Source organism: Micropterus salmoides, unplaced genomic scaffold (genome assembly GCF_014851395.1).
Source record: "Micropterus salmoides isolate LMB-PRFRI ecotype aquatic unplaced genomic scaffold, ASM1485139v1 Ms_hic_scaffold_894, whole genome shotgun sequence".
Taxonomy (NCBI): domain Eukaryota; kingdom Metazoa; phylum Chordata; class Actinopteri; order Centrarchiformes; family Centrarchidae; genus Micropterus; species Micropterus salmoides.
Genome location: NW_024044675.1, coordinates 1 through 25,000, shown reverse-complemented (window position 1 = coordinate 25,000; position 25,000 = coordinate 1). Strand labels below are relative to the sequence as shown.

Here is a 25,000-nt window from a genome sequence, read left to right as displayed (position 1 = left end):
CAAACTTTCATCAATGTAATGTTGTTGCAGGGTGGATGTGTGGGGGTTTCTTTTAATATATATTGAAACGGCTAAATCATTATCACTTGGCCATAGAGAATACAGTGTCTTTTGCATAAACGAGTTCTTGGTGAACACATTACGAGCCGTAGGCCAGCTTAACACGGCTTCAGTCTTTCATCAAAGAGGCTGGATACAAATCAGTAGTTGCTGTTGGACAAAGATCTAAATGCCTTCCAAGATTAACAATTAACTTTCATGCCATGTTTTCTAATGGAAAATCTTTCTTTCCCTAAAAAGATGTGCAAACTACACAACTGCAATTTCTTAGTGTCCTGTACATGCCAGTGTTGCATTAGAACTGTTTTGTCTGCAGAGCATCCCCTTCTACATCTTCTCTGAGTCCTATGGAGGGAAGATGGCAGCTGCCATCTCCTTGGAACTTACTAAGGTGAGTTAACGGCTTTTCGAGTCTGACAGCAGATTGTTACTTCCCTTTACAACATCCCCCTTCAGTGACGTAGGAAAGTCCCCATGTGAAGGGGCTGTCATATGATGATTGTGTGAGTAACCAAAAAAAACCCATGAAAGAACAGTTTAATGGCTTGCAAGTATTTCTGGAGTAGTGGTGTGTCTGAGTAATATATATTAGTCTCTTAAAATAAAATGGATTTATTTCCTCTGGTATGACACAGGACAGAATCTGGACTGTAAATACAGTATGGACGTAAAGTTCCAGAAGCCTGCCTTTTATTACTTGTAACAGTAACTACACAGGGGCCTCAAGGATGTTCATGGTTCCTATTGAAATTGGAGAATATAGACCTGACGCTATCTCTTTATTTTAACAACCTTCTGATTCTTTCCATGTCAAATCAGAAACTGTTTAGAGGTCAACACCATGTGATATAACTCCAAATGTGTTTAACTTGTCTCTTGTCTGTCCAGGCTGTTGCACAAGGGACAGTGAAATGTAATTTTGCTGGTGTGGCACTTGGGGACTCGTGGATTTCCCCACTGGGTCAGTGTTCACACCTACACTGCTACCTTCTTAGACATTTCTTCTCAAACACAACCCCACTGGAATGCTGCACATCTACGTTTTAGAACTGCAAATTCCATTTACAGTAAGGCCTTCAAACTTAGATTTGTAGAAGTGTCTACAAAACATCAGCAGAAGCCAGATTTACTGTAGCTCTCCATGGTCCTCAGCTGAAACCTTTTCTATTAAACCACTTACTTTTATGCAAGTTTAGTTGGTGGAAATTGGTGACACAATGTGCGGTCTGTTCCACCATAGTTGAATATGGAGTAGATGCTACAGACACTACAATTTGACTTCAGATTTCTGTCAGTAAAAATGTACTGTGACGATTAAAAGGTCAAATTAATAAAATCTTCCGTGGAACTCCCAGAGTTTTTCTGGAGTTGTAGAAAGGACAAACTTGTACATGAAACTCAGGAAAGAAATTGCACAAATTTCCCAGGCAACGTTAACAATATTAATGTTATAGACTACGTTGTATAAGGTGTGACATTTCCTCTAGCATAGGAAAATTAAAATGCCAAATATCTGATGGGAAATTATTGTCCCCCCCCCCCCCCCAAATTTAAACTGTTCTCTCATCCACAGACTCTGTCATGACCTGGGGGCCGTACCTCTACACTACCGTAAGTAACAAAATAGTGGGCATATGTTTCTCTAAAGTATTGGACCAAAATCAGAGTTGATACTCAAGCTGGTCTCGTGATTTTCCACTTGACGGTGTGTCCTTTGCTGTGCAGTCGCTGCTGGATGACAACGGCCTGGCTGAAGTTAGCAGAGCAGCGGAGGACGTGAAGATGGCTGTGGAGCAGCAGGAGTTTCGGAAAGCCACTGAGCTGTGGTCTGTGGCTGAGACTGTGGTGGAGCAGGTTGGTACAACACAGGAGGATCCACAGCAAAAATCTCCACTCTTGTTTTTCATATACAGGGAGCTATCTTCATCAGAAAACACAAGGGACTATATTCTAATATACTGTGTATATGCAACAATTTCTGGATGTATACTGTAAACCTACAATCTCAAAGGACATCATTATAACATATGTTGCCAATAATTAGATGAAAAGATTAATACCAATGTCTTTAAGGCAAACATGAAGCTACAGTCAGCGGCCTGTTAGCAGAAAGGCTGGATGCAGGGGAGATGGCTAGCCTGGCCCCAATGTGTTGTTTAGACTTCAGGTTTTTGTACAAAATAAGAGAACAAGAGATAATGTTAGTTAGTGAGCTTAACAGGATTGTTAGTATTTTGTTACCTTTTGAACAAAGCCAGACTAGCTATTTCCAGTGTTTGTGCTAAGCCCAGCTTACCGTCTCCTGGCTCAGCCTCATCGGACAGACATGAGAGTGGTATTGCTTTTCTGATTTAAGTCTTGGTGTGTCTTATTACTTGGCCTCTACTTTTGAGTGCTCTGAAAGTGCTGCATTCCCTCATTAGAACCCAGTTTGCATGTCAGGATAATGTGGTTTTGATGTAATATTTGTGTTTTTTTTCTTTTTGGCTTTCATGTCAGAACACTAATGGAGTCAACTTCTACAACATCCTCACCCAGGAGCCGGATGACACACTCACTCACTCCTCTTCTGCAGGAGAGAACTTTATCTGTAAGACACTGCCAAGTGATCGCACAAAAAACTCCAACAAGAACAGCTCATCGGGTTTGACATGGAATGAACTGGTCATTACAAATGTCTTACTGTTAAGTATTTCAACTATTTTTATCTTTTTCCACCAGCTCTGCAGACACGTCGCCATATTCGACCCCTCCATGGCCAATCACTGGGCGAGCTGATGAATGGACCAATCAGGAAGAAACTGGGCATCATCCCCCAGAATGTCACCTGGGGAGGTGCTGTATCTCAACTTTGGACTTGATAGTTTGACATATATATATATATATATATATATAAATATAAATAAAATTAAATTCCTCCCTGTCTTTGCTGTGTCCAGGCCAGGCAGAGGAAGTGTTCAGTTATATGGCAGGAGACTTTATGAGGCCAGTGGTGGATATAGTCGACCAGCTGCTGAGCGCTGGAGTCAACGTCACCGTCTACAATGGCCAGCTGGATCTCATAGTGGACACCATGGGTAACTTAAAGCAGTGCTGCTTAGCTCTAGCAGCAGTGTTGGCTGGCCCAGGAATCGGTGCCACCTTGGCGTAAACGCGTCCACATGGAATTTCTATGGGAAAGGGCTGTGCCACATGAGTGTCTTCTATTTCTCACAGGTCAGGAGCTGTGGGTGAAGCAGCTGAAGTGGGACGGGCTACCTGGATTTAACAATCTGAAGTGGACCGCCCTGGATGACCCCACCTCCCCGGGCATTACTGGCGCTTTCTGCAAGACTTATAAGAACTTTGCCTTCTACTGGATCCTCAAAGCTGGTCACATGGTAAGACACTGAGAGGGGAGAGGGGGGGGGCAGCATCTTGTGGTGGTTGGGTGGGTTTATTTATTTTTTTTAAATCCCAGAGGGGTAGAGACCGCTTGGATTTGGGGTTCAGGTTACAATTAGGTTAGGGGTAGGGTAAGGCCTAAGGTTGGGCATGTTGATGATTAAGGGGGGGGGGGGGGGTGTTATGAATGCATAATGTCAATGAGATGTCCCCACAGGGATAGAGGAACAAATGTGTGTGTGGATAATGGATGTAGCTATTTATATGCAGCTCTTCGTTGTATCCTTGCTAAGGATGCTAATTTGCTATCAGTCTCTAAGAATTAGACAATCAAGGCTAGTAAGCACAACTACCAAAAAAAAACCCAAGATAAAACACTGTTTGGAGGTAACTTAATAAGACCTCCTCCTCGACCTACCCATTTGAGAGAACTTGAACCAAATTCCAACTTCCCCTGTTGTCCCAGATTCCCTCAGACCAGGGACCTATGGCCTTGAAGATGTTGGAGATGATCACCCAGCAGGACTGATCCACCCACTCTGCCAGCTGGAATGGCTGCGACAATCACAAGAACCACATGACCTTGTCTTTTTAATATTCCACTTTCTGCTGAACCAAATCAAGAAACGGTAATAACCTGTGTAAATTTTAGCCATAACAATAAAGACATTTGTCTCTTTTGTAAATGCTGTTGAGGCTTCTTATCTGGCACAGAATCAGACAGATGAAAGATGTTGTCCTTACTACACACACCTCTGAGAAACCTGAAACAATATGTAAGGGCGCATTCTCCACATCAACTACTAGTTCTTGACGCCTACTTCTATAAAATTAGCTTCAGATAATCACATTCTCCTCAGGATGACTTGTAATCACCTCAGCAGTCCCTTGACTTTTCATCTATCCACCATCAGCTCAAAAGGTTTTCCTCAAATGTGACCACACACCTGCTCAACTCTGCCTCAGCTGCACTTCTAGTGCAGACTTTTAATATCAAAGTTAAAACAAATGTAGACAAATTGATCTAAATTAAGTGTTCAGTCAACTTACTGTGATGCACCTGGTTTGGCCATGTTGACCTGAAATGTGTGAACTGGATCTAAACGCGTGAATACAGAATAACTGATCACCTGTAGTGTTATGACGTGGCAGGGTAGCTGGAGTCATGAAGGTCATCGCATTTCAAAGTCTTAAGAACAGTTCTGGAAAATTCTTCAGTTATCCAGTGTTCTTGCTGAACCTTCTCCTTAAACCAACAAACATGAAGATGTACACTACTCTCACTTCACTTTTTTTTTTTTTTTGTGCATACATATCACTAACATACAGTTTATCAAGCACATCTGTGGATCATAAAGGTTAGTACAGTGGAAGCCGCGTATAAGTGATCAGTTAGTGATTCAGCTTGTATGGATCAAAATGCTTGGGACAATCATCCCTATACAAATACTGTCTCAATTTGATTATAGTAATCAGGTTGTCTGACGGTGCTCAATTTGGGTCAGCATATGGTGAAAACATTTGAAACGGCTGTTTTTAAACAGTCAAAATTCAGTAAATAGTGAAGCTGTCCGTTTCATTACTGTTTTCATGTAATATTGAAATGTCAGTCAGATGGTAATCTGCACGAGAGAAATAATAAATTTGGGTACAATAATCATCCACTTAAGAGTGGTATCAATCTTCTCATGGTACTCTTGATTTAATAAAATACACTCTTTCAGATCCACATACTAGTTGTTTCCTGCAGCTTTTAACCATATCAGAAGTTCCTCAGCTTCTTTACCCAGTTGTCATCTGTTAACATGCTCTGTACTTTAATCTGTTGCCCTGATGAAAGCCATGTGATATGACTGAAAGCTCAGGTGGACAGTAGACAGACAGAAAATATAGGCTTGGTTACAGTAGGTGCAATAAAGCAAGGCGGAATGATTCGAGCACATTAGCAACATGTTCATGTTTGATCGACAGCCCCACGTTGCCTTCTCCCCCAAAATCCAAAGTTTTGTGATGTCAGCGGAATAAGTAGCCAACCGGAAAACTTTTGAGCCAAAACCAAGTGTAGGCTCCAACTTGGGAACGGTGATTTTCACATCAGAGCCATGGTTGGTTTCCATGAGGAGAAGCGGTTATGTCAAGTCACTGTGTTAAGTCATCTGTATAGCTGAGGCTTCTTCTTCCCCAGTGTCTCTCTGGGACCGGGAAACCCTTCCTGATCACGGGCTCCACCACCAGCTCCAGCAGGCCGGGTGGTTCCGGCACCTCCAGCTCCGTTACTCTAAAAAGATTAGAATATGCCCGGCCCACCAGAACCAGCTCACCTGAGCGGATTCGGGGATCAGGTCCTCTCAGCCGTCGCCAGTACACCCTGAAGTGACGTATGAGCTCAGTCGGGAAGTCCCAGCGCAGTGTGGCGTTGAGGTACAGGCAGGGAGAGGTGGACTCTGACAAGGTACCAGCCCCGCGCAGCCACACCACGTCGTAAATGCACAAGCCCTGAACACGCTCAGGGGGAACTTGCAGACTGTCTACATCCAAAAGCTTGTAGAGAGAAGGGGGGACAAGAACAATTAAAAAGGGAGGGCTTCTCATGTAGTTTGTCTAAATTATATTACATGTCATGTCAAAATGTCGCCCTTGCTGCTGAAAATATGCGGTTGAAAACTGAAATGATTACAACTGAAGTGGCAGGTGAAATACAAATACTGAAAGGTTGAAATAACAGTTAAAATGGAGTGTTGAAGATGAAGTTTCAGCTGTCAGTGAACGTGATGAGTGAAGGTATGAAAAGTACTGAAGTTAGAGACAATTGTGTATGAACATAGGAAGAGCTGAAGAAGTACTTTTTGTTGTTTAAACTGTGTGTACAGTAGAATATCTGAAACTATAACCTAGTTTCCAAAAAAGGTTGAAGTCAAGGGCAACTGGACTTGGTTGAAGATACTAGAAGTTGTTTCGTCCCTCATCCAAGCGACTTCTTCAGTTCTGACTGACTGGTAGGGAAACTCAGCTATTTAACCTCTGTGATCATTAGCTATGATCGTCAATGCCGCCCGTTCCTTAGTGCTCCTGGCTGCTCTGGTTGGGTGAGTTCCCTATCTGACAGATTTTTCACCCATCTGTTATCTGTTTCCCGTGTCGTTGGATTGTCGTCCTTACTCCTCCCAGACAATTCTCCTGTTTTCTTTGCGTTGCTGGCTCTTGCCTGTAGGTTTTGGAATTTTCTGGTCTGTCTTTCTTCGCTCTTGTTGTGTTGAGATAGCTGTGCTTTCTTGATGAAATCCATGACCTTTTCCATTACTGTACTGGGCAGTTGTTTCCAGTTCTTGGTGTAACAGGGGAGGGGGTCTACGCCACCACTTATCCCCCACTTACAATGCTGTCCTTTCATCGCTTCCCAGGAAACTAAACAAGCATTTCCTCTTGGCCTCAGGTGAAGATACCAACGATGGTCGTTCAGTCTTGGCCACAGGTGGATGTAACGACCATGACGACTTTCGTTACCACAGCCAGGAGCACTAACGAACCAGCGGTATCGACGATAATAGCTAACGATCCCAGACGTTAAATAGCTGATTTTCCCTACCAGTCAGTCAGAACTGAAGAACTCTCTTGGATGGGGGACGAAACGACTTCTAGTATTTTCAACCAAGTCCAGTTGCCCTTGAACTCAACACTACATCACATTCACACACTGAGCCTAACTGCTCAGAACAGAAACATTCACACACACACACAACAGCCATCAATTTGGGGTTTAGTATCTTGCCCAAGGACACTGCGATATGCAGACTGCCAACCCGATCTACCTCCCGAGTGAACACACCCACTGTCTCACCATGATTTCTCCCACCCTGCAGCTGAAAGGTGTGTCCTGAGGCTCTCCATCCCGCTGGATGTTGACACTCACTTCTCTAAGAGCACAGCCGCGGAGCTCCAACTGCGAACACCTGCACACGGTGACATCAAGGGAACAGAAAGACCGGGTACTTAGACAACTTTATAATGAAATCCATTAACTTAGCTGCTACTTGGCTGGTAAGAGTGCCTCACCTGACAGTCCAACCATCTGGACTCAAGTTGCCACACAGCTGAGAGAACTGGCTCACCAACTGGTGCCCCTCATCCAGTACCGCAGGAGACACGCTGGTAACTGCAGAAACACAAACGACATACATACCAAATGAGATCCAGATCCTTAGTTAGTTCTTAGTGATAATAATGATAATTATATATCATAATTATATGCTCCAGTCCTCCGCAATTACCCTCCAAAGGATAAGAGGGTATAATAAATGGATGGATTGTGAGAAACGCACGTTTGACATCCTGGACGTCCAAGTGTGTGCAAAGACTGGCATCTGCTGTCTTCAGCTCCAGGGAAACTGTGATCCCAGTGGATGGCTTGTAGACGAGGGTCACCAGAGTCTTGGATGCCAGGGGTACATGGAGGGAGAAGATCCTGAGAGATAAAAAAAAAAAACACAAAGAAACAACAGGCACATGAATGAACTATGAGACTTGTGTGTTTTGGGTGGATAGAGGTGGTAAGATCACTTTTTCCGCCACTTAAATAAAGCCAGGGGTCAGCAGAAAACACACACACTTTGCACAAACTGGAGATGTGCGTGTAGCAGGGATGAGTCCGTCCAGCAGCAGTGAGCAGCCTCCGTTCCAGGCGTCCTCGGGGCAGCCGCGGCTCCTCAGCCAGCCCTGGCCCTCCAGCTCGGTGTGGTAGTACAGGGGCTGGATCTCCTGGGCAGTCAAGTTGAACCAGCTCCTCATCACCTCACGCTGCGCACACACACACAAGACAAGACTGCAGTCATCAAGCAGACAAACTAAACTTCATTCATGTAACACATGTCACTAAACAAAGCAATGGCATTTCCAGCAGCTACCAGCTTTAAGTTAACCCTTAGAACGACCAGTAGGCCTGTATCCAGCACTGGTGTGTGTGAGATACTGCGGGCCATGGCCATGGAGGGCTTTGTAGGCAAGAAATAAAATGTCATAAATGGTCATAAAATGTGATATGATCTTCATCTAAGTCACAACTATAGACAAACACCATCTGCTTCAACTAATACCACACAAACAATTATATGTTTTTATTGAACACACTGAGTAAACAGTCACAGTGCAGGGTGGAAAAGTATGTGAACCCTTAGGTTAATGACTTCTCTAAAACCAACTGGAGTCCAATCAATGAGATGAGATTGGAGGTGTTGGTTAGAGCTGCCCTATAAAAACACACGCACACCAATTTTTATTCTGAAAACCAATATAACCCACACCATCTGCCCCTAGCTGAAGAGCCACTTCCTTCTGTACCTTTCCTTTCCAGTAGATAGCCTTCCCAAAGCCCTGGCAGAAGGAGGAGATGAAGGGGAGAGACGAGGCTGGCCCATGGATGTACAGGTAGTCTGACAGAAGAGCCCAGAACCTGCAAACAGGACAAAACTCTAAAACATCTCTGTCTCAGTCTACTCATCTACCTCCGCTAACATGCAATGCTTTCTAAGCTAATGGTTAATGTGTGAATTCAGTCACTCACTTGTCCTGGTTCTTGCGAAATTCGGTCTTATCGTGGTGGGTCTCATACACCCAGCCCGGAGCAAAGATGGCTGCAGAGAAGTTGTGCTTCCGAATGATCTCCAGTGCCTGTAGACAAGCAAAACAAGAAGATGCATACGGTCAGTCATCTGATGACGATTAAGACTTCTTCATAAAACACACACACAGTCAGTCCGCAGTGTGTACCTTATTTGTTTCGAACATTCCTCCCACCACCTTGCCTCGGGCGAACACATCCACCCCGATGTAGACATCAGCCTGGCGGCCTTGGACCCCACTGAATTCACTCATCCACTCCAGGTTCTGCTCCGTCCAGTTGTAGTTGGTGAATAAACCATCACAAGCATCGAAAAACATCCTGTTGTGGAGTGATTCAGACAAAGAGTCGGATAGGTAAGTTGTTAGTAAACTGACAAATTGTTCTAATCATCTTGCTTTTCTAAATGAATACATTTTAATGATTGACCAATTTGTTTGCATTGCGTTTTCAAACCATAAAGGGAATGGCTCTACCTGTTGGACTGGTTGAGTTCATTTTGCCATTTTAGCTGTCCGTTTTCGATCACACTGTCGTACCACACGACCAGGCTGCCGGACAATCGCTCGTGCATCTGGTCAGTCAGATAGCGCAGGAACAAAGGCGTGTTCTTCACTGTAACCTCCTGCAAGCAGAGGGCAACACACACACACACTATACTAACAGGTTTTAAAAGAACCATCAGAATCATCAGGCCATAAGGGTGCAGGCAGACCTTGATCGAGAACGTGGGACAGACAGCAAATGTTGCTTATTAGACCTAAGGGAGCGATCTGAGGAGTAGGGCGTAGTAGTTCAGCCACACATACAGGAGCCTGACTGTGCAATGCTCTGTAAGTTAATCATGAGAACTCTGAACTGGATCCTATATGCGTCAGGGAGCTGTAAGCACGGTGGTGATAGGCATTGTGAAAGTCTTACTCACGCTGAGGGGGTTCTCTATGTTAATGAGCCAGCCATCAAAGCCATAACAGTGACTGATCTGGACTAGCTTATCAGCCACTGCCCGGTACGACTCCTCGTCTTTCAGGAAGGCCTTGCATATCTCTGCGCCATCAGTCCACTCGGTGATGAAAGTCCCTGGAAAGGCCAATCACAACAGGAAGACAGGAAGTCTGATTAAGACGGAACTGAAATTGCTGTGCTGTCAAATTTTAAAACAAACTTATTTTGAATCTCTAAAATACTAATTCAGGGTTTTTAAACCGGACATGGTTCTGTTCTATTTGGCCTTTTCGCTCACCTAGAACAACGACTCCATGTTTATGTGCGGCATTGGTCCACACAGCAGGAGGAATAGTCACCAGGTTGTGTGTGAAGTAGTTGAAAATATCAATGTACTGCCAGTGGTAGAAGGCATAAGGAGCCTCTGCAACTGTCCCCTGGACAAACCTAGACAACGGAAGAAAGCATGACATGGCATTATGGTACGTGGATTTAACTGCAGCTACAAGATAAACAGGAAGACAGTCATCTCTATGAGAAACAATGAATAAGACTTATTGATCCAAACTATAGAAACCTTAAAGCAGAATCTGGGAAGCAAAGAACAAATCTGTGAAATTAAAGCCTAAACCACAATTGAGCGCGTCGACAGAGAAGAACAACCCATTCCAGGCTGCTAGTAATGTCCATCCATCAATCATAAACTGCTTGGAAAAAGCCTAAAACCAGAAAAGTGGACTGTTACATAGTGACAGGCTCAAAATTTGCCCATGTTGGACTCCGACCTCACCTCAAGACACAGATATCATCTTCAAAAATAAACATAACTGTAAGATATATTCAGTTTTCTTGTTTATCATTACATGACTGATAAACAAAACCAGTCTCCATGGAGTTCTGCTCGGGTGTGAAAAAAATGTCCCTCTGGTGCTCTTCAGTTTGGGGATTCTACTAGTTTAGAATTGTTGAGGAAATCCGAGGCACTCAAGAGGATAGTGATTTAAAAAGTCTCAAGTATCTCACGGCTATTTAGTCACAGTAACAGTTAGAAACATGCCTACTAACTGTTAAATGATGCGGAAGGTCCCTTTGGGTGTGAGACGTTAATTCTGCCTGATGCTGCTTCAGATGGCAGACACCTCCAGTCTCTGGCATACTGAACTGTGACATGAACTCGCTCTAGAGCATTTCTGGAGCTGTCCTGTTTCAGTCAGGAAAGAACTTTACCAGAGGAACATTGTGTGGTAGCTTTCCGATAACCAGACAACCTTGATGTTGTGTTTATTTTTGAAGAGGATATCTGTGTCTTTAGGTAGAGTGAGAGTCCAATATAGGTCAACTTTGAGGGCCCCTGTCTCCTGAATTCATTCTTGTTCATCAAACCATGTTCCAACACTCTCTCATATAGGTTATAGTGTAGAAAAATGTGTGTTCAATGTAAAGGGATGAGGTCAGAAAGTGATTATAAGGGTGGTGTTGGACCAGTGGATAAGACACATGCCTCTGGTGTGAGAGACCCAGGTTCAATTCCCACTGTGACACATCCACCAATGTGTCTCTGAGCAAGACACTTAACCCCTAGTTGCTCCAGAGGCGTGCAACCTCTGATATATATAGTTAAGTTTCTTTGGATAAAAGTGAATATAAATAAATGATTTCTGACGGAATGCCCCTAGCTCTAAATACGCATCCATACCTGTCGTCTAGGTAGCCGCCCATCATGTCATGAGAGACCAGGGTCCGACGTGGACAACTGGCCAGAGAAGGCGCCCGAGGTGCCAGAGGCACCACTCCCACAAATGGGTTTGCCTCGCTTCGTTTCCACGACAACAGCTCCTCCAAAGTCAGAAGCCCACAGCTGATTGGTTCAGTGGTATCGGCATCATAATGTTTGGCTGAGAGGGAGAGGGGAAAAAAAATCTCTAGAAGTCAGCTGCAGTTTAGGTTGTTTCAGAGTGTCTTACAATTGAACTGCTTCTAATAAATTCAACTAACCTGGTAGCGGTGAGGGCGTATACTTGATGACTTCATGGATACTGTCTGAATCCATTGGCTGATCCAAACAAGACTCCAACCTGGTGAAAGTACAATGTGGCAGGGTAAGACTCTACAGTCGTAAAACACCGTTCCTGACCTTTTCCTACTTTTTTTTTTTACTTAAATGGTATTAGTCAAAACAAATTATATGACAGAGGAAGGCCTTGCAACAGTTAACTGAAACTGTCCACTAGTCTGCAATGGCAATTTAATCTTTAATGATGTGAAATTTACTTTAATTCACATTGGAATAAAGTAAATGACACAAAAACGTTCCTCAAAACAAATCTGTTTTTATGAAAGGTTGTATCAATTTAAGTTTTTCAGCTTGGAAAAACTGTTTTATAAAGTTCTCTGTGGCGGACGTTTGTCAAGTCTGAGAAAATAACCATGATGATGTCACAGTAATGTGATCAGGGTTATCTCCGCTTAGGCTTAGGAGATTTCAAATGAATGACAGAAAGCTTGTGCCATAACCTGAGGTGTGGGGTTTGAAAGATGTGGGTATTCAGCAGGGAGGGAAGGTCTAATGAGAAGATGCTATCAAGCTGCTTTGTGGGAAATGTAGGATCCAGGATTTTGGAAGCTTGGCCAATACTGTTTACTTTTTTCTTTAAATCTATATTGGTCATAAATTACCCAGTTATGCATAAATACATTTCATACACTTAAGAATGATGGCACCAATCTCTAACAAAAGACACTTTATGAAGAGTTTAAGTAACTTGTGACTTTTCAATGATTAACAAATAATTTACAAATGCTTTATAGATTAGACAAAGAAAATAACAACTTTTGGTCTGCCAGCTTGTGATAAATCCCTTGGCTTTAAATAAGTTAAATTTCCACCGTGCTCCTGTAAACTGGAGTAAAGTAAATGCTGACATGTAACGTTAAGATAGTGAGCAGCTTGTTCCTGAGTACTGTACCGACTGGCTCCAGGTTTGTCCCTCTTCGCGCTGACATTATTCTCTCCGTCCTCTCGTCTCCTTCGTAGGGGACGCTTGTTTCCACCCACATGCGTTGCCATTTCATTGAATTTAGCAGGGAAACCACTGAAGAAACAAACTGTATTAAAAACGAGGAAACAGGAAGTTTTCGTTCAACCAGCAACGAGAGCGAAGACTTCCGACCCCAGTCCTTCAGAATAAAAGCGTATTTATTCGTCATTACAATGAAGAAAAAAACATAAACATAAAAACTAAGGTAGCACAACATTTTATTTTGCATTTCAGATTGGTTGTTACTTTATGTAAAACTTACATTTGTAATGTAACGTATATTGTTCATTTTAACTGCTATGGATGAAGTTGTTATACTGTTCTGCAGTTATTGAGACTGTTTATATTAGATGAATACGTGCTGGTTATTGTCCATGAGAGGGTAGACTGAGACCAGCTGGACAAAGGAACCTTTCTCTTGTTATTGTGCAGGGCCGAGACTCTTTTAATTTTGTTTATGACGAGATTAGTCCCTAGCAGGAAACCAAAGGAACACCAACACAGGGCAAAGGGCACCGAGGGAGGAAGGCAAAGATGGCGGCCCTAAATAAGAGTCACTGGATCATAAATTCGGTGGCTGTAAAACTGTCTATTTAGCAGCATGTAATTTAAAAGAGTGGTTGTATTTTCATCTCTTGGTTATGTTTGCCATAAATGCCCGGGTTTTTTAGATCTAGTGGGGAGGGTGGGCCTATTGCATTTCTGCCAATGTCAAATGAAGGTCCCCTCCCCAGCCCAATCATTTTTGTACCGTCTCTTAGTAGAAATGTACAGATGCATAACCCTGAAAAAAGTGGGGGAGGGACCATTATGAAATCAATGACTGTGGCGAAGGAAGAATTCAGAACATTTAAAAGAACAAGTAAAAGTGCAAATACCACACTAAATAAACTTAGTTACTAGTAAAAGTCCTACATTGAAAATGTTAGGCTACTTAAGTATTTATGTCATAGTGTGAAGTAATACTATGAAGTGGTTATGTCGGCTAATAAATGCAGAAAAAAACTCTCCTGTGGCTGTTACGCTATATAGGCTATCATTAGATTATTATCACTCATGTCTATGAAGATTCTCAGTCATCCAGGTCATAGTTATCCAACGAAGGTTAAAATCAAGGGCAACTGGACTTGGTTGAAGGTACTGGAAGACGTTTCGTCCCTCATCCAAAGGACTTCTTCAGTTCTGACTGACTGGCAGGGAAACTCAGCTATTTAACCTCAGTGGGGTCGTTGGCCCGGGTCATCGATACCGCTGGTTCGTTAGTGTTCCTTGTTGCTGTGACGACAGTCGTTACAGTCGTTAAGACTACCTGTGGCCAAGACTGAACGACCATCGTTGGTATCTTCACCTGAGGCCAATAGGTTACGTTTGTTGAGTTTCCTGGGAAGTGATGAAAGGACAGCATTGTAAGTGGGGGATAAGTGGTGGCGTAGACCCCCTCCTCTGTTCAATGACGGCTTCTTGACCCTGGTGTAGATGGCTTCCTTGGTGAAAACAGCCACAAGATCCAAGAAGAACAAAACTACAGGGGAGGAGGAAAAGAAGGTCAAACGCAACAACATTGTGATTCCATACGTGTCTGGAGTATCAGAGAAACTCAGGAGGATTTTCAACAAACACAACACCCCTGTGTTTTTTAAACCCAAGAACACACTAAGACAGATGCTGGTACACCCCAAAGACCGCACACCCAAACACAAGAAAAGCAATCTAGTGTATGCGGTCCAATGCAGTGAGGAATGCACAGACCTGTATATTGGGGAGACTAAACAACCACTACACAAACGCATGGCTCAACACAGAAGGGCCAACTCCTCAGGTCAAGACTCTGCAGTCTACTTACATCTGAAGGACAGAGGACACTCGTTTGAGGACCACCAGGTAAACATCTTAGACAGAGAAGATGGATGGTTTGAAAGAGGTGTCAAGGAAGCATCTACACCCGGGTTGAGAAGCTATCACTCATGCATTCACTGTTTTAGTTGTTGAGGTGGAGCTCATTTTAACTATTTTGTATAGGAATGCAAATACTGCTTAATTCATTACAGATAAATATGCAGATTATTTTCTCCATTGATTGATCGATTGTTTGGTTTGTAAAAACAAAAAACAACCCCCCCCCCAAATAAATGAAAAAGGAAATCTTCACGTTTGAGAAGGTGGAACCATTTTGCAAGAAAAATGACTTAAGCAAGTTTCTGTCAATCAACTAACTAAAACCTTATTTATAAGTATTTTTGTATGCAAAATACAAATAATAATAACTAAAGCTGTCAAATAGTTATAAAGGAGTGAAAAGTACATTTCCCTTTGAAATGTAGGGTAGTAAAAGTAGGGAAGGTGTCAGGAAAACATATCAGACTCAAGCAAAGCACAGTAGGCCTAAATGTGTAGAACCCGGGTTTGATTCCCACTCTGACCCATCCACCATTGGGTCCCTGAGCACTTTGTTTCAGTGACCTCTGACATGTAGGCCCTTTAGCAATTGTAAGTGGCTTTGGATCAAAATGTAGGCCTACTTAAGTGCAGTAGGCTGTGCTATGAGTAAATAGTCTTAGTTAGCTAACCCCCAATGATCAATGGTAGACTAAAACCTACTGTTACTTTTGTCACCAGCTATTTTCATGTGCAGTTGTTTTGTATTTCACAAATAGACCAAAACGCGTCACCCGCATTAAAGTTCATAACATTTCGCAGCTGCGGTGGTACAAAGGTTTGCTTGCACTGTCGCTGTTACCGATGATGGTCTCTGTTGGCAGCTCTTTACTGAAAAGCTCTCCGTCATCACCTAGCAGGGAAGTGACGTCAGACTCGTCCGGCCCGACTGCTGAGCAGGATCCCGAGCGATCCCGACAGAGCTGAGACAGCAACAGGGAGGCTCAGGCGAAACCGTAAATGTAACCTCCTCAAAATCCATCTTCATCCGTGGAGAATTAATGCGTAGTCTTAACGAAAACAACGAGAGCATAAAGTACACACTTAAACCTTTTTAACAAGCACAGTATTACCAGAATATGAGGTTAGTGGTGTTTTAAAACAAACGGCGAAAGATTGTGAGAGCTGTCTCCTTCCGGACACAACGTACAGAAGACAATCGTCGCTCCAAGAGATTTTAATGTGACGGATGTTTTGCCTATTCTGCTTTTAAACAGTCTTGGGCTTTAGATAAGAATTTTTTGGGATATTTTAGAGCTAGCGAGCGTGCTTGCTAGCCAACCACAGATTCCTTGTCATGGAGTTGAGAGTAGGGAACCGATATAGACTGGGCAGAAAAATTGGAAGTGGATCATTTGGAGACATCTATCTGGGTAAGTTATAGTCAAAGAAACGTTTGTATTGTGTCTGTTCCTGTCCATTTACCTCAGCCTGCCACATTAAGCTCTGAGAGCTTGCCAGCTGGTTGCCTTTCCGGGGTTTCTAAAACGAGCTGATAGTCAATCAGCTGTTCAGTGTTTAGTGTTAGCATCATTAGCTAGTAAGCTAGCAGTCGCTATAGCAAAGCCCCTAAGTTAGCAGCATTAATGCGTCTGTTACCTTGTAAAAATCCATAGTACACAATGTATTTACTCGACTTGAGGACCACTTTGCCGGTCATAATGTGAAATGAATTTCAAATGAACAATTTTAACGGCAAGAATAGAAACTGACGTCTGCAGTGTAGCTAAACCCTTTATCGCCCGTTAGCTAACCTAGCTTAGCTAATGTTTGAGTTTAAAATCTGCCTTTAACTTTACTCACCTGGAAGCAGCAGCAGTCCGGGAACAATATAGCTGACCAGGCCATTGGCTTTATTGTTATGTCCCTTCAGTGGTAAGTTGCATGTAACTTAACTACTGGTGCTGAACAGCTCCCTCTAAACACAACGGGCCTGTCCAGTTTCCTGCACTGTTCCTCTGAAGAGATTAATCAGAAGGCTAGCTACATCAGGGAATATCAAAAAGGTGTATTTCCTTGAAGTTTCCAGAATGTCGAATCATTTTAATTTCTTCTGAAAGTAAGCAAGCTATTAAACGTGTGAGAATGGCTGTTGTATTTAGGTTGGGTCCTTGAGACTTAATTTGATCAAAGGAGGCTCCATGGCCTAGTGAGTATCAGCTGATGTGTCTTTGACATAAAAATGGTTTATAAATCCTGCTGCTTGTTTAGTCCCGGAGGGGAGTTTCATTTACAAAGTGCCAAAGGCTGTGGGCTATTGATTAGGTGGCCAATTGATTGGTTGTGCTACGCTCATTGAAGGTAAATGTAAAGGTTGGAGAGATCCACATCAACTCAGCAGGATAAAGATTATTCACTACATAAGCAGAGTGGATTTAGATTGGCCGCTAGCAATGATGCTGTTATCATTAATGGTCGGGCGTGGGAATTTTAAAGTGATCATGGGAAGTGTGTCATTACTGAGCTCTGAACATGTGAGGTACAAACAAGTGAAAACATATTTAAAAAAAAAAACTGAAGCAATTTTATTAACACATACACTGACTGTATTAAACACCAGGGATATCCTCCTGACATTGAGTTCAACCACCTTCATTGTAATGCATCCTCTGGTGGCCATTTTGGAGGTCCACAGCTCTTGGCAACAGTGGTTGAGAACAGCTGATCACATTTCTAAGCTTAAGACTTGTTCATCTAAACCACAGTAGAGAGGAGACATTGTTAATTCATGAAGCATTTTTACTGGGCTGTGGACTGATCACTTCATCACTGACATCTAATCAAGCCGAGAGAAGAACACACAAGTCTGTCTGTTAGCACTTACTCACAATATGATATAAGTGGAATACACTGTGATGTTTTTGATATTCAGTATGTCTGGATTTTGCAATTAACCGAAATCTAAGCAATGATCTTTTTCGAGTATTACATGTAATTATTACTGCTTTTGAATAATGAATACTTTTGGGGAAGTCTTATTTCATTCCTCTTTTAGAATATAGTAGTACATCTGTAGTGAAGAATGATATCTCTTAAATGCACATTGAAAATGATGAAATCTACTTAAAAAATAAACCAAAAGGTCAGGATAGACTAGATCTGCTACTATTTTCTGTAAGGGTATATCAGTCTGTTATTTTAGCTATTAATCATAGGTCCATAAAATGTTGGAACACAGTGAAAAATGTCTCTACAAGTCCAAGGTTTCATCTATTGCTTACATTTTGGGAAGGTGGTGAAAAAGCTAGTTATGAACCCTGTACTTCAACTGTCACGCATCCTGCTATAAATATTTGCCTATTGAATGTCAACAGCTTACTTGCTTTAACAGGTTTTTCTGTTTTTTACTTTACTGCTCTTTGATAAAGGACAAGGAAGTTAGGAGAGGTGGAAAGCCACCCAGTATGACTTCTGCTCTTGTGATCAGTTTAATAGATGGTGGCGTAAACAAGAGAACCAACAAAGTAAACGTGCAGGTTTGAAGAGTAGTACAGTAGCTCATGGCTGAGCGCTCTACCCCCAAGGTTGTGCCTGACCCACCCTGCAGTTAGTTTTTGAAGTCTAATGGTAATATTTTGTACTTAGTTAGTAATATATTTACATTAACATACCAAAGACATTTTAATAAAGGCCAGTCTTGAAGAAGACATAAAAATAAAAGGAATTCTAAAATGTGCTAATGTTTTAAGTTCGACAGCGGACTGTATGACTGTCCATGCCTAATATTACGTGTAGTTCTATTTCACAGTAAGTCCCACATTAATGCTCCCACACAATGTGTGAACGCTTTAATAATGCTGACAATGTGCGAGCAGCCTGTTGTGCCGGGGATGTCTGGGTGGCAGGAGGAGATGAGGTCAGCTCTTGGAGTGAAGCCTTGTACTTTGTGTACTGCGACTGACTACAAATGTGGACTGTCAAATATTCAGACCTGGTAAAATCATTTTGTAATGTTTGAGAGATTTGGCGTGGCAAAATGTCACTCCTTCACAAAGTGTTCATAAAACAGTTAAGAGACTGCGTCAACATGTAGTTCCACAAACACTTCCTGTTGAACCTCCTGTTGTGTGTTGGGTGATGCATATTTGGTTCATGTTGAAACAAGCTACAGAAAGTCTGACGTTGTTTGTCACTGTTCGAACTCCCTGAACTGTTTTTTCCCCCCCCGAGCACTTGAATACATGCCATTGAGTTTCGCTTTTGTGGCGTCACTGTGTTTTGGCTCATGTGTATTCTCTGTATTTTGATGGTGACTGAGGCTGTGTACACTGTAACTGTATTGTTTTTCTTTTGTCAAGACAGAGGATACAATTATTGTCACTAATTACTTTGTGAGTAATATAATCCAGCCTCTCAGTTGTGCAGTGTATTGCTGTCTGATTAGCCCTTAAACTGTTGTAACTGTTACTCAAATTGGACTTCCTGGATCTGCTGTGGCACCTGAAGCAACTCTCCCATACCATTTTTAACACAGTGCCATTTTTGGTCTTAACACATGGTAAGGAAAACTGTGTAGTGACAAAGCACAGCGCTGCTTCAGTCTGTTACCTGTTGACTCAGACTTACGTAACAGATACTTGGCTTGTGATTACTTGGTAATCTGAAATGCTTCCAACAGTGTATGCTGAAAGGGATGGGCCCACTTACATAATCAAAGCTAACAGTGAGGTTGGTTTAGAGCTGCATAGTGTTTTCTTATGACATGCTCAGACCTAATGCTAGTGGTGACTCAGTTTTTATGCTGATGATGCCTTTTTATGCTGATGATGCCTTTCTGTGCTACATTTCTGCTTTTCTGCTCGTAAAACTTTGTGGTTTGAATGTGTCAAATGTTATGGTGTGTGTACGGGGTCTGCCGACGCCATGCAGACTACTTCTCACTAACTTCGGAGTTGTGAAATGTTGTCTGAGTTTTTTGCTTGCAGTTGCAAAGTAAAGGCTCCATTCAGTACATTTCTTTGTGCAGTATAAATGTTGTAGCTAGTGACGTCTTAGCAATGCCGTGTTAACACGTTTTAAAGTATCAGGCTTGGTTTTGGTGTGGTTCTTGTCCTTTACCGCAGGCCCCACAGCTCCCAGAGGACGATGAGCTTACACTCTGCTAGCTCACATCTCCCACTCTGTGGCTGGTCTTACTTGCCAAACATCATCGCTCTTGTCATGTTCCCTTTTGTTTTCCTGGATACATGTAAATCAGGATCGGCCCTCCCCTAGTCCAGACGGCGTTGGTAATGCTTCTTGAAATGTTGCTAACTCCAAAACACCAGAAGAAGAAGAATGACTTCTGCCCTTGAGCAGTTTAGTTACAACAGTAACTGATTACGTGTGTCTTGGAGAGAGTGATTGATCTATAACATTTCAACATCTGCCGACAATGCTCCTTGGATGCATTTACATTTAGCTGCCCACACCAAAGTGTGAATGGGGTCTTAGTAGTTTGCCTCTGTTGCTGTTTGTGAACCCGTGTAGAGGGATGTGTCTGCACATGTTTCACCAGCAGGATAACAAACACACCACAGCCAATAACGCAGACATCCTCACAACCTCCCCTCTATGAGAAGATCAGCAAGGGGGGTGGGAGGGGGATCTGCCCAGGCAAATCACATTCCTATGATGCAACAAAGCAGACAACACTGTGAAGAGCTTTTGAAGACATTTTCTCTGTTGTTAATTGATTAGCTAAGCACAAACTAGAATAACAAGTCAATGTGAGCCCTTGTTTACTTGTCACTCATTGGCACACAAACTGTTTGAAATCTATGCGCATACATACTTTCCATAAATATGAGCTATTATAAATCTCTTGTATTCATTTTAGGGTTACAAGTATCAGTTATGTGCATATTTAATTAATCTGTCAATTATCTTCATTAGTCTGTAAAATGATAGCAAGAACCAAAATAATGCCTTATAATTCCACAGGGACGTGGAATCAGGTAAAGAAAGCAAACTGATAAGTGTCGGGGGGGGTCACAAACACTGGCTTTTGAACTAATACACAGACATGTTTGGCCTCATCATGAATGGTAACATGGCCTGCGAGATAAAGGCGATGAAATTATATATCAGTCAGCTCGAGCTGAAACGGTTACTTGATTTAATGGTTTTAGTAGATGAACCTAAAATGAATCCCCAACAGTTTTGCTAATTGATTTAGTTTCAGCTGTTTAAAGCCAGAACGCAAAACATTCTCTGTTTCTCAATTGTGACTCTCTGCTGTTTTTCTATGCTTTAGTATAGTAAATTCATTATCTTTGGGTTTTGGACTATTAGTCAGACAAAAAAATTTGAATATGTCACCTTGAGCTTTAGGAATTCTTCTGGGCATTTTTCACTATTTTCTGTAGACTAAACAAATGCTATCTATCCAACTGGTGTATTCCATTTATTGGTAATGCATTTAAACCTCACACAACTGGGGGGGAAAACAATGTCATCCCTAATGCTATGAAGTCGAATGGAATTTGTTGTTTGTGGTTGTGAACTGACCCTTTAAAGTTACTACACAGACGGATTTGGATATGGATTCGGGTAGTCAGCCAAAGGCTGATCAATGCCATTTAATTTAGTTCCATAGATGATGGTTCAGCAGAACTGCCTTGTGCCAGTCTGAGCTGTTGTTTTCCTGCATCATTGTGAAACTTGGCAGCAGCACCCTCTTACCTTCAGTACAGACACACATACTCAGCACGTTTTTCACAGTTCTCATGTATAAATCATGCAACATATCAGCTTTCAACAGAGCCATGGCCCTAATTGCCTGCCCCCCCCCTTCCCCTGAGAGTTCTGCTCAGCCCGCCCAGATCACGCCATACAAAATAATCAATTAAGCTCCATTGGTGCTGCTGTTAGCCTACACGATTGAACTGCTGCCCACATGAGACCGTGCGTACCAGAAATAGGATTACGTAACCTAGTGTCCAGTGGCTGTGTTTATGTGGAGGGAACTGGACCCCACACCCATATTTGCTGAAATATTTGCAGCTCAAGTGATGGTTTGTCAGATCCCAAAGGGCAGCAAAGTGGTCTCTGATAGACAACTCCCCAAATCCTCTGCTCAGTTAAAGCAGTTGAATGAAAATGTAATTATAGCAGGGAGGAATTTGGGCTACACATACAAGTAGATACATGAAAGAAGAGCAGGGGACATACAGTGCACACTGTTGGTTTATCTTTCATCTTGGCTGGCTTTGCTGTGTTAACAACCTTGTGTACTCAAGCAGGCCTTCTCCACCAACCACACAATGTGTTTTATATATTTGTTTGCTGTCACCAGTAGATAATGTGCTCACTAATACAACTAATTATCTCCATATCTATTGCTTCATAGACTTTATGGCCTTGGGTAAAGATGATCTGAAGAGTGATATACATTGGACTTTGACCTGACAGCAGTGCTTCTATGCTACATTCTTCATCAAAATTAGGCGATACGCTTCCATGCAGCTCACCTCTGTCTCCCACTGTCTGTCCTAGGTACCGACATTTCGGCTGGAGAGGAGGTAGCCATCAAGTTGGAATGTGTGAAGACCAAACACCCACAGCTCCACATAGAGAGCAAAATCTACAAGATGATGCAGGGCGGAGGTAATGTATATTCTAACACACCATGTACACACACGTCCTGTCACTTGGTAAAGTGTTGCTTGTGCTTTTATGAACTAAGTGCTACACATCAATATTTACAAGCACTTAAAAATATAAGCAAGCATCCATTAATCATTGTAAATTATTAGCTATACAGAAAATGATCAGTGTTTGGTGCCTCTGACAAACGGTGTATATTGAGTTAACTGAAGAACTGGCTGGAGGTAGGTATTGGTACGTGGAATGATGAAATGATTGGATGGCCTACCTGCACACACTCAATGTGTTTTGGGGGAGTGGCTAGGGGTGGGTTTGGTTGTTTACGGTCTCATGCATAGCCTATCTCAGCTTTAATTTCCTCCCTGATCCCTGTGGACACTTGACTGTGAATGGGAGAACCTGTCTGACTTGACCCCCCTATTCACACATGCACCTCTAAAACACTCTGGCACCACTCACCTTGAAATTTAAATTAAAATCAAATTCCATGGCTTTCATGGCTGATTGAGATATATCCTCTCAACAACAAGTGCGATCCTCACCGTGGGGCTAAAGGAAAAGTCAGAGGATCACCAAAGTTGTAGTCTTCATAATTTGAGCACCATGAATATATATTCATAACAATCCATCCAATAGTTACGCTGTTTCTGTCTGTACCAAAATGGCAAAGTGACCAACCGACCAACATTGCTACCTATGGAGCCAGGCCACTAGCATGGCTAAAAAAAACAGTTTCATAAAATTACATTGCTCAGGAATTGAATGACTTTGTCATGCACCAGTGTGGTATGTACAGTTTGTGCTCAAACATGCCCACAAGCTGCATGCATGGAGAAGCAACAAAGAACCTATCTCTCTGCATTGTATGTGAGAGCAGGAAAATATTGTTTCTTTGGGGAACTAAAACAAAATCAGGAAGTTACGTCAGCTCGGTAGTCTCTACAACATGTTGAGGAAAACAGCTTTCTGTTGTCACACTCATCACCAGAGGGTTTAAGCTCAATAGCCCATACTGCACAGTGACGTACTTCAACCAAGTTTTCACGCTATTTTTTTCTGCCGGTTGATAAATTCACTCTGGGCTTATTAGTACTTTCTGTCTTCATAGCAAACCGTCTATTTGACAGGCCATGTGCACGAGACTGTCTATATATGCCCAACTGCACACACATGCATTTGTATTTTTGTTCCAGCATGATCTTTGGGGCATGTTGGCCGACCCAGACTATGGGGTGTATTTGCGTTTGTATGTATATAAATAGCTGATGCAAAGTGTGTCTGTGCGTGCGTGTGCGCATTGGTAGTTGCTGAGGAGCAGCATTTTGTTGCTGTCTGCCTGTAGAAGGAAATGCCAGATGGCCTCTTCGCCTTGGCAACGTCAGCCAATTACCAGCTACTACTAAACCAGCTGGCCTTTGCCTTAACACTCCTGTCTGTGGGGAAGTGGACTGTGTGTGGGATCCAGCCTTTCAAATTGTAGCCATTTTTGTTTTTTACAGTAGCATTACACTGGCCTGCATCAGACAGTGGGATTTTGCTCTAATTCTGAAGTCTAAACAGCGTGCACAAATTTCCATTTGTTTTCACACTTGATCTCAGCTCCACAATGACTACAGACAGCTGCAGAGGTCTCCTCAGTCAGTGAGGAGTCAGCAGCAGAGGCAGCAGCTACACATTTCAGTACTTTGGAAATGTACGATGAAAAGTTTATAAAAAGATTCAAGGTCTGTACAGAAATACAGAAACTTGCTTGTAAGCTTCTTAAAGAAATGTTTCATTTTGAGGTTGGTCCCCTGAGTTGTCTGATGGCAGTCGGACTACACCAATATTTTGGTTGTTTGAGCGGATACAGTCTTCAATTTAATCATGGTTCAGCAAACATGCAGGGAAACAGTAGCTGGAACTGAAGAAACCTACCAGCCACTTGTTTAAAATTACTTCCAATTGTGAAAATAATCATGATTTGTAATCATGAAAAATTGTATTTGGGTAACTTTAAAACCCTTTTCAATCGCAGTCCTGAAATAAATTAGTACCAAATGTAACCTTCCTGCTCCCTCCTTCTTCTCCAGTGGGTATTCCGACGATAAAGTGGTGTGGGGCCGAGGGTGACTACAATGTGATGGTGATGGAGCTGCTGGGGCCCAGTCTGGAAGATCTGTTCAACTTCTGCTCTCGAAAGTTTAGCCTCAAGACCGTCCTGCTGCTGGCTGACCAGATGGTAAGAAGAGAAAGAATGTGAAAGTGGGGTGCAAACTGAAAGTGACTGGCCACGGGATGTATGTAGTTGCTAGTTTTGTTGGATTGTTTTTAGCTTGGAGGTTTCTTATATTGAAGTTCTACAAACCATAATGTCTAACTTCACTTCACTTCACCTGAGCGGCTACTAAATTTTAAGCTTGCTGATTGGATGCTTATCACGGTGCTCTCTGGGTCT

The 25,000-nt window shown here is 42.5% G+C and overlaps 3 protein-coding genes across 4 annotated transcripts; 2 read left to right on the top strand and 1 right to left on the bottom strand.

The window, feature by feature from the left end:
• Positions 1–376: 376 nt before the first annotated feature.
• On the top strand, positions 377–4,130 carry scpep1 (serine carboxypeptidase 1; the record flags this gene model as incomplete). The annotated part of the gene is given in 9 exon segments (XM_038707393.1): positions 377–451; positions 949–1,021; positions 1,634–1,671; positions 1,786–1,914; positions 2,560–2,650; positions 2,782–2,895; positions 3,000–3,137; positions 3,277–3,440; positions 3,911–4,130. Coding segments are annotated over 9 exon segments (885 nt in total), but the record flags the coding sequence as incomplete, so codon positions are not given.
• A 592-nt stretch (positions 4,131–4,722) lies between these two features.
• On the bottom strand, positions 4,723–16,938 carry engase (endo-beta-N-acetylglucosaminidase). Of its 2 annotated transcripts, XM_038707392.1 has the most exons (15): positions 16,780–16,938; positions 12,970–13,095; positions 11,999–12,078; positions 11,700–11,898; positions 10,302–10,450; positions 9,984–10,138; positions 9,535–9,683; positions 9,208–9,379; positions 9,002–9,108; positions 8,779–8,890; positions 8,051–8,238; positions 7,764–7,906; positions 7,498–7,597; positions 7,283–7,394; positions 4,723–5,985 (listed from the first exon to the last, which is right to left on the bottom strand). In XM_038707392.1, exons 2-15 carry the CDS (start codon positions 13,068–13,070, stop codon positions 5,584–5,586), a joined length of 2,169 nt encoding a protein of 722 aa, XP_038563320.1. In that variant the 5' UTR covers positions 13,071–13,095; positions 16,780–16,938; the 3' UTR covers positions 4,723–5,583. The 2 variants fall into 2 exon arrangements, with proteins under 2 accessions (XP_038563320.1, XP_038563319.1); XM_038707391.1 differs by lacking the exon at positions 16,780–16,938 and having other exon boundaries at positions 12,970–13,167.
• On the top strand, positions 15,860–24,784 carry LOC119894736 (casein kinase I; the record flags this gene model as incomplete). The annotated part of the gene is given in 3 exon segments (XM_038707394.1): positions 15,860–16,349; positions 22,453–22,563; positions 24,636–24,784. Coding segments are annotated over 3 exon segments (336 nt in total), but the record flags the coding sequence as incomplete, so codon positions are not given.
• Between the last annotated feature and the right edge of the window lie 216 nt (positions 24,785–25,000).

Excerpts from the sequence above, each read along its gene's own strand:
- engase (XM_038707392.1), bottom strand. The coding sequence starts at position 13,070 with ATGGCAACGCATGTGGGTGGAAACAAGCGTCCCCTACGAAGGAGACGA. Across the intron at positions 12,079-12,969 it reads GACAAACCTGGAGCCAGTCG|GTTGGAGTCTTGTTTGGATC; the intron begins GTACAGTACTCA and ends TACTTTCACCAG. Across the intron at positions 7,598-7,763 it reads GGACGTCCAGGATGTCAAAC|TTACCAGCGTGTCTCCTGCG; the intron begins GTGCGTTTCTCA and ends GTGTTTCTGCAG.